Source organism: Borostomias antarcticus (assembly GCF_949987555.1).
Source record: "Borostomias antarcticus genome assembly, chromosome: 11".
NCBI classification, from domain to species: Eukaryota; Metazoa; Chordata; class Actinopteri; order Stomiiformes; family Stomiidae; genus Borostomias; species Borostomias antarcticus.
The window spans coordinates 2975265-2983845 of NC_140244.1; the positions used below are offsets into that span (position 1 = coordinate 2975265).

General features: G+C 45.5%; 1 protein-coding gene across 1 annotated transcript; it reads right to left on the bottom strand.

The window, feature by feature from the left end:
- Nucleotides 1–1268: 1268 nt before the first annotated feature.
- On the bottom strand, nucleotides 1269–4878 carry LOC311315119 (lactose-binding lectin l-2-like; the record flags this gene model as incomplete). The annotated part of the gene is made up of 4 exons (XM_084445721.1): nucleotides 4744–4878; nucleotides 4516–4557; nucleotides 4018–4261; nucleotides 1269–1309 (listed from the first exon to the last, which is right to left on the bottom strand). The coding sequence occupies exons 1-4, from the start codon at nucleotides 4861–4863 to the stop codon at nucleotides 1269–1271; spliced, it is 447 nt and encodes a 148-aa protein (XP_084301847.1). The 5' UTR covers nucleotides 4864–4878.
- Between the last annotated feature and the right edge of the window lie 3703 nt (nucleotides 4879–8581).

An 8581-nucleotide genomic window follows, 5' to 3' on the forward strand; every position in this document is an offset into this window, starting at 1 on the left:
CCTATCTCCACATTTCGTTTACGCTGTGCCAGCGCTGGAGAAAGGTCTAGAATAGAATAGAATCTAAAGTTTATTTCGCCATATATAACCAGTACAGGTATATTGAAATTCTTGTTATCGCTTGTCGTTACAATATCTTATCAGCACTAATCAATTCCTCATTCCAGTCCTAGGTAGCAGCTAGACATTATAGGGTTCCCAATCTGGCTATTTTTTATCAGTAGTCTAGCAGTCTATCAAATTGACCCTCATCTACTTATTCCATCCAATCATGGATGACAGTGACTGTGACCGTAATATAGGCGGTACAATTATTAAAATTCATTAGGAGCTTGCGATACGTCCAGCCGTCCACTCTCCTGGTGACGTCTGGTTGGACTCATTACCATTCGGGGATAGGGGGGAAAAAATACAGTATTTCTTTAAACCAATCACGATCGTCTTCGACAGAGCGGTTTCTAGGTTGTCGTTTCACATGGTGTGGATTGAATCTGATTGTGTGGACAACAGATTTCGCCGCCACTGATTGGGCAGTATTAATAAACGAATGAAAAGGCTTATCCCCAAAACCAGTTGAGTCAGCCTAATGGTCAGTAGAGAACCAAATTGTTTGAGTATGGAAGATTTAAACAACTGTGTTTGGAGTGGTTTTCTGAAGTTGACATGTAATGTTTTTCTTTTTGTAATATCTCTTATGTTTAAGGTGATCAGCGATTCAAGATTGCTGTCGATCAGGAAGTTGTTAATGACCACATCAACTCCTCTGTTGCGGCCCTGAGCTACACTTTCTCTTTGTTTTATGTCTTAATTACTAAACATTTACCTGGTAAACACATGCAAAGTGTAGCCTAATATATAATGGGTAATTACTGAGACACCTATATTGTAGGTATAATTTCAAAACAGGAGTATTTCAATTCTATAACATCCAGTGACAAACACAAATTACAAATCAAAATTCTCATATTTATTAAAATGCTTTGAATTATATTAATTATAACTTGATCCACTCAGGAATCTGGGAGTGGGAACGAGAACAGGAGGAGCAGAAAACAAAACACAGAGTTGCATACACAGAGAAACATAACAGTAAGCACAGGTCTAGTAAATCAATGGGACTTGTAATTGGTCACTTAATTGGTCGCCCAGTTTCTGCAATCAGTTTGACAGTTAATTCATCTGCAAAACAGAATGTACATTTCCTTAAAAAAAACAAAAAACTTTTTGTTCCCATGGGATTTCTCCCGTCCGTCTGAAAAAAGGGGGCGTCAGACTCCCATGACTCTCATGGGGGAGAAGAACCCGAACCCTAATCTCCCGCATGGGAGTCAGACGCTTAATCCACAACACTACCAAGGAACTTGAAAGTGAAGAATGTCATAAAATGAATCTGAGTGCGCAAACCACCCTTGCGGCCCCTCGCACTTGCGGCCTGAGACCTGAGCACTTAATTGACGTCAGCTGGAAGGGCCAGAGGGTGCAGGGCGGTGAATTAAATGGGACAGCACTTCCAGCCGCGTGGCAACGATTCCCAAGCCAGTTTAGCTCAATGCCCATCCCACTTCGTTTTCATTGGCTGCCGCGTCCCTCTGACGCAGAGGCTGCTCTGACGCTCCCCTCAGCTCTCCGCTCGGCTCTGCAAATTGACCGATTGACGTCTGTTTTAATTTAATAATAATTTAAAAATTTATGTTGGGTGGGATATGTTTGCAGCATGTGGATTTCAAGATTAATGTTGTGTTATCTGCAAATGTCATCATTTATGTGTGATGCACTCGGATCATGACTCGGATGCACTCAAGCACTGTGTCACATGAGACGCGGTGGGCTGTGGGTATTTTCTGCTCCTAAGTCCGCGAAATTGCGGACTTTCGGTAAGTGCGGTTAAAGTGCGCAAAATGGCGGCAGTGGCGCACTTGTGGACCTAGCAATTCCGTTTTGGGACTACCCTGAGCCCTTGTGGACTTAGCGGGAACGCGCATGTAAGGCCACAAGGCCGCAAGTGCTCTGCACTTTCGCCTAAGTGCGCGCTTTGGGATTCAGCTATAGTGTTTTTGTTCCTATGGAATCTCTCCCGTACTTCCAAAAAAAGGGGAAAGGAGAGTGAAAGGAGGGAGGGAGAGAGATGGAAAGGCCGAAAGTAAACGTAGGAATAAACCCACAGGCTAGCAGAGTAGAGGTCTTCACGGGTCGGGTATACCCGAGGGACCCGAGACCCGACCCGTACGGGTTCGGGTCCACGTTTCCTCGTTTTATTATGGTCAGTCGGGTCCGGGTCGGATCCCATTCTATTACCGTCGGTCCCGGGTCTGTTTATCATTATGTGTAATACCCGAGTGGATCTGAGAAGATCCGTGATCAGCGCAGCGCTGAATCGTTTCTTTTTTTTTAATCATTATTTTCTTTTGGCGCGCAGCGCTGAATCTCACGAGAGAAACGCATGCGTGATTGCGAGTTGAGACAGAGCGGGGAAAATAGCAAACAAAGAAAGATGGACACCGTTAGCAGCTTGTCTGATGTTAAACTAAAGTTACAGAATAATGAATATAAAGAGGTCAAACCCACCGGCACCTCTTCTGTCTGGGCCAACTTCATGCATATTGTCAACAAAGAGGAGAAGAAAGTAGGCGCTGTTATAAATAGCGATTGATTTCATATAGCCTAGACTAGTTCTTCACGTTAGGTCTTTCTGTTTTGATCGATTATTTGATTGATTGTATGAGGCTACCATATGTTGTAGGGAGACTACGACCTGATAAACGTTTTTAGCAGTGTGGCATTTTAGTAGCAACTTTAAATAGTCTGTCGGATCCGCCGACCCGACCCGAACTCGGGTCTCTGTCCTACTCCTGCTCTCGGACATTTATCGGATCGGGTCTGTAATGTCTCGGGACAAATTCGGGTCGGTATATATTTTTTTTTCAAATGATCGGATCCAGTCGGATCTCGGAACGAATTTATCGGATCCATTCGGGTTCGGGTCCGTCTTTTTGGACCCGAGAAGACCTCTATAGCAGAGGGTGTGGGTATGGTTTCCCAAAATCATCCCCACCAGGGCCTTGAACCCCGACCTCCCAGGTGGGAGTCTGATGCTTTCACCGCTACTCTACTTGTGCAGTGGAGATCGGCGGGTTGATTTTGGTGTCCTTCTTTATTTTGGTGGGCTGGGACTACTGCCTCTTGTGGTGCCAACCGGAAATGCAGGTCAACATTCAACGAAGTAAGGGAGGGAGTGACAACCCGACATACGCTATGGTGCGCTGGCTTACAGCCACGCACAAAAATCAACAACTTAGTACTTCTTTTGCATTACAAAGTAAAGATTACTAGAAGGGATATAAACACCACTGGAAAAACGGGAGGATTTTTTTTTTTTTTTTAATAAAGGAACTTTATTTTCTCATTAATCAAATCCAATCAAATTTTATTTATATAGCGCCATTCGTGCAAAGTTGCAATACAAGGTGCTTCACAGGGTAATAGAAACAGTAAAAAAAAAAAAAAAAATTAATACAATGAAATACAGCAATATAATGAAAATACAACAAAAAAATTAAAGAAAACAAGCAGTATAATAAAACTATGAGATATGAAACATGGTAAAACAGAGAAACCAGGGAGGCACAGTGAAAGGGGGTAGATTAAAATAAGGTAAAAAGGATTAAGAAAATGCTAGATTAATAAAGTGTGTCTTGTGACTGCGTTTAGAAGTGTGTACAGATTGTGCTGCCCTCAGCTCATTAATCTGTTTATTGTTTCGAACAAGGCTCTTTCAGCATCACAGCTACAGGAACCAAAGTGACCAGCGTCAGGACTTTAAATGGGGCCAGCTTCACTTATACAGGCAGCAGCATTAACGAGAGGCACAGACAAAAGCATATTTATTGGTACAGGGGGCATCATTCCATTTCAAACGAAAATTTGTTTGCATGCAGTTCTCATTGTCATTAGCATTATCTGGCTGGTCAGTAGACCATTGGGTGAAGTCCACCTTTGACCCGTCAGACCACATCATACTGCCTTCCTTGTGGACGTCACTCAGCCCGATCCAAGTTAATTCTTGCGCCGGGTCAAAGCTCTGGATGAACTTCTGAATGAAGTTGAATTCCTCCAGACTGTGTACTGAGGCCAGGTTGACCCCCTGACTCACACAGTAGAGCTCAGCGTCGGCCCAGGTCATGCGTGAGGCAACGTACTTGTAGATGCGATTATTATACTTGTACCAGACAGAGGGACAGAGGTCCTCCACGGGTGCTCTGATCTAGGATAAGATAAGATGCACTTTAATAATCACCTGGGGAGACTTAGGTGTTACAGCAATGACAATGTACAGAATAGATCAGAATAAGAATATACATCAGGGTAAAGAATTTACATAGAAGAGTACAAAAATCTATACATACAGTATGTATAAAATATAGATATAAACATTCAATCTGTGTAAATATGTATAATAATATACTGAATACATACACACACACATATATATATGTATATATATATACACATACATACCACGCTCGGCCTCTGTATATCCACACGCCGTAGTGGGGGCAGCTGCAACAATGTACAGAATAAATCAGAATAAGAATATACATCATTTACATAGAACAGTACAAAAAATAATATCTACATATAGTGGATAACATATAGAATATATACATACAATCTGTATAAACATACATACATACATACATACACACACACACACACACACACACACACACACACACACACACTTACCTCTGCCATCTTCACCGGCGGTATCCCTTGCGTTGGCAACACCTCCTGGTCAGGCAGGGGAGTGCAGAGCACTGCAGCCAGGGAGAGGCTGAGGAGACTGAGGATGGTGAGAGCTAACATGCTGGAGAAGAGGATTCTCTCTCTCCGTCACTGAGAGCAGTATCAGGAGGCTGGTAGGCAGTCAGGCTGGTAGGCAGTCAGGCTGGTAGACAGTAAGGCTGGTAGGCAGTAAGGCTGGTAGACAGTCAGGCTGGTAGGCAGTCAGGCTGGTAGGCAGTAAGGCTGGTAGGCAGTAAGGCTGGTAGACAGTCAGGCTGGTAGGCAGTCAGGCTGGTGGTCAGACAGTTGCTCTCTGCTCCTTTTATGTCAGTCAGAGAGGGAGGATCAGGGCTGGTGAACTCGGGATTTCATTGGTAGATCATCATGTGGACTAATGTCACTGTTCATTTCATTGTCAACAACAGCCAGTAGAGAGGTGGAGTCAGGTGAGCCAGAAATTACATAAACACTACAGCTGTTGTCTTCACCATGTTCACCTGCCAATATACAGAATACAGAGGAGGATAAGAATACAATGAGGGTAGAGGAGAGGGGGGGGGGTAGAAGGGTGGGAGAGAGGAGGTGAAGGGAGAGGAGAGGGGGGAGGAGAGGAGAGGGAGAGGAAAGGGTAGATTAGAGGGGAGAGGGGAAGGAGAGAAGAAACAGTATACGGTGTTGTCTCCCTCTCTCCTGCCTGGTGTCTCTCCATCTGCTATTCTTTACATTACATTACAGTCATTTAGCAGACGGTTTTATCCAAAGCGACTAACAATAATTGCATTTAACGTAGGAAGAGCCAATGTACTACTACTTGCCAGAATTCACAAGTGCATCTTCTTTCTAAAACAAGTGACTAAGAGCATAATCTAGTGCTGAAGGCAAAGTGCAAGAATCACAATCTAAGTACAGTGCAATATAATATAATAAGTGCTTAGGTGGGAGGATTGTTGTAGTACTTCTTGAAGAGATGAGTTTTGAGCCTGCGACGAAAGATGGGCAGCGACTCTGCTGTCCTGACATCAGTGGGCAGTTCATTCCACCACTGCGGGGCCACAGGACAGAGAAGAGCCGTGACCGCGTCGATCGACCGCAGGAGCCTCGGAGTGACGGGGCAACCAGTCGCCCTGAGGTAGCAGAGCGTAGTGGTCGGGAGGGGATGTAGGGTTTGACCATGGCCTGGAGGTAGGAGGGGGCTGTTCCTTTCATTGCCCTGTAGATTAGCGCCAGAGTTTTAAACTGGATGCGAGCCGCTACAGGGAGCCAGTGTAGGGAACGGAGGAGGGAAGTTGTGTGGGAGAATTTGGGGTGGTTGAATACCAGGCGAGCAGCAGCTTTCTGGACAAGTTCCAGAGGTTTAATGGCTGACGCCGGTGCCCCCGCGAGGAGGGAGTTGCCGTAGTCCAGGCGGGAGATGACCAGGGCCTGGATGAGTACCTGCGCCGTTTCATTAGTGAGGAAAGGGCGAATCCTCCTGATGTTGTAGAGCATGAATCTGCAGGAACGTGTGACGGATGTGACATGTGAGGAAAATGACAGTTGGTCATCCAGGGTCACACCCAGATTCCTCGCAGTCCGAGTCGGGGTCACCACTGTGTCTTCAATGGTGATGGCCAGGTCCCGGTGCGGACAGCCCTTCCCCGGGAGGAACAGCAGCTCAGTCTTGTCCAGATTGAGCTTGAGGTGATGTGTCGTCATCCACTCTGAAATGTGTCATGGAATTTTACACAGTCTCAAGACTATTCAGATTCATATCTTTTCTTTCAATACCTGTTCATCCAGTCCCCTGCCTTTTGTAATTGTAAACACCTCCTCTGCCTCGCCCTTCCTCCTCTCTTTGTTTAAGTCGGAAGGGCCACACCTTCTGTCCTTTCCATCCTGGCTCAGACCTCTCTCTTTTGTAATTGTAAACACCTCCTCTGCCTCGCTCTTCCTCCTCTCTTTGTTTAAGTCAGAAGGGCCACACCTTCTGTCCTTTCCGTCCTGGCTCAGACCTTTTGTTTTCTTTGTCCATATTCAAAGTGAGTTTCATCCCACATTCATTTCTACCACTGTGTGATATCCGTCACCTTACGATGACATATAGACAACTCAGCCAATCAAATCCACATCCTTGCTTTGGGCAGATATAAGGAGGATCCGGCGAGCTCATGTTTTACTTCTTCTGTTGGAACCACTCTGTGTTTTACTTTGAGGTCCGTTTGCAATCGTATTGTTTTCTTAATAAATCTGACTGAACCTATTTTTGAGCGAACCTCTGCTTTGGCAAATACTTTCATTTTTATCAACAACAAATGTCAGCCAAGCACCCAGCTATGCGTGTCTCCACTTTTGTATCAGAAGGGGGAAATGACAGAACCAGTTGGGTGTCATCGGCATAGCAGTGATAGGAGAAGCCATGCGAGCGAATGACAGAGCCAAGAGATGTAGTGTAGAGGGAAAACAGGAGAGGACCCAGGACAGACCCTTGTGGAACCCCCGTAGTCAGACTACGCGGTTCTCTCTCTCAGCCTGTCTCTCCTGCCCAATCCCACCCCCACTACTGTGGACGTCAAGCACAAAATCGCCCTAGCCATCTTGCCTGTGTCGTGAGCTGGGGCACCAGCTAGATATTGTAGATAGATATGAATAACAATCACTTATCTGCCTTACTGTACTCTGCTCATTCCGACGTAGTTTAGAACACCATATTTGGTCATTCCTTCCTAGCATCAACATGTATCAGAATGTCTGTATGCTCTAAATGTGGGGGAATTTTGCTGCCATCATTGGGAAAAGCACATTTGTCACCACTGGTTGCAACCTTCTATTAAATGTCTTAGCCAAAGACGGACAGTTTGTTGTGTTCAAACTTTATTGATTAATCTCACTCTTGGGTGCATTATTTCGAAATGTAGATGTGTGCAGTGGAAAACTCCACAACAATGCACATCAAGAAATAAGTAGGGGCTTTATTTCATACCATACAAAGGCCCTTCTCTGTATAGGAAACCTTTGAGACAAGAAATGATTATAAACTGTAGCCTGCCAGCACACACCTCAAGTCTCCCACCACTGTCAGGACAGCGGAGACACTAGTCGTCCTTCACAGGAGAGACTCCATACGCGTCTCTTTAGAGACCAGGGTTAGGGTTAGGGCTGGCCATCTTTCAGAGGAGACTCCAGACGCGTCCCTTTAGAGACCAGGGTTAGGGTTAGGGCTGGCCATCTTTCAGAGGAGACTCCAGACGCGTCTCTTTAGTGAACACCTGGCTCCTCCTCCGCTGACCTCTCCACCTCTTAACCCACCGGTTATGGCCGGTCATGTTTGGGCAGCTCTGTGGCGACACCCTCTGGTCATCCTCGGGTCCCCCCCCCCCCCGGGTCCCCCCCCCCCCCCCCCCCCCCCCCCCCGGCTGAGGACCCCCCCCTCCGTACCTCCCAGTCCAAGCCCCTTGTCTCTAGCACCCCCACACAGGGCACTGACTTTGCTTAAAGTTTTGTTTTAATTTGTCGATCCGCCGTGTGATTTACATCTGCTCCAAAAGTTAATGGTTCTAAATTGTCCCATGCTACACCCCTCCACTGAGTTTCATGAAAATCGTTCTGGTAATTTTTTGCATAATCCTGCTAACAAATAAATAAACCAATATAAAAAATAAACATGTGTTTGTGTGTGTGCATGTGTGTGCGTATGTGTGTGTTTGTGGTCAGAGGCATCTGGATTTTTTTATAACATTCCTCGGATACACTATCTGAATAGATGATTGACATCTTTACTGTTCATTCCATCTGTCTGTCTGTCATCCGTGTCACCAGTCTC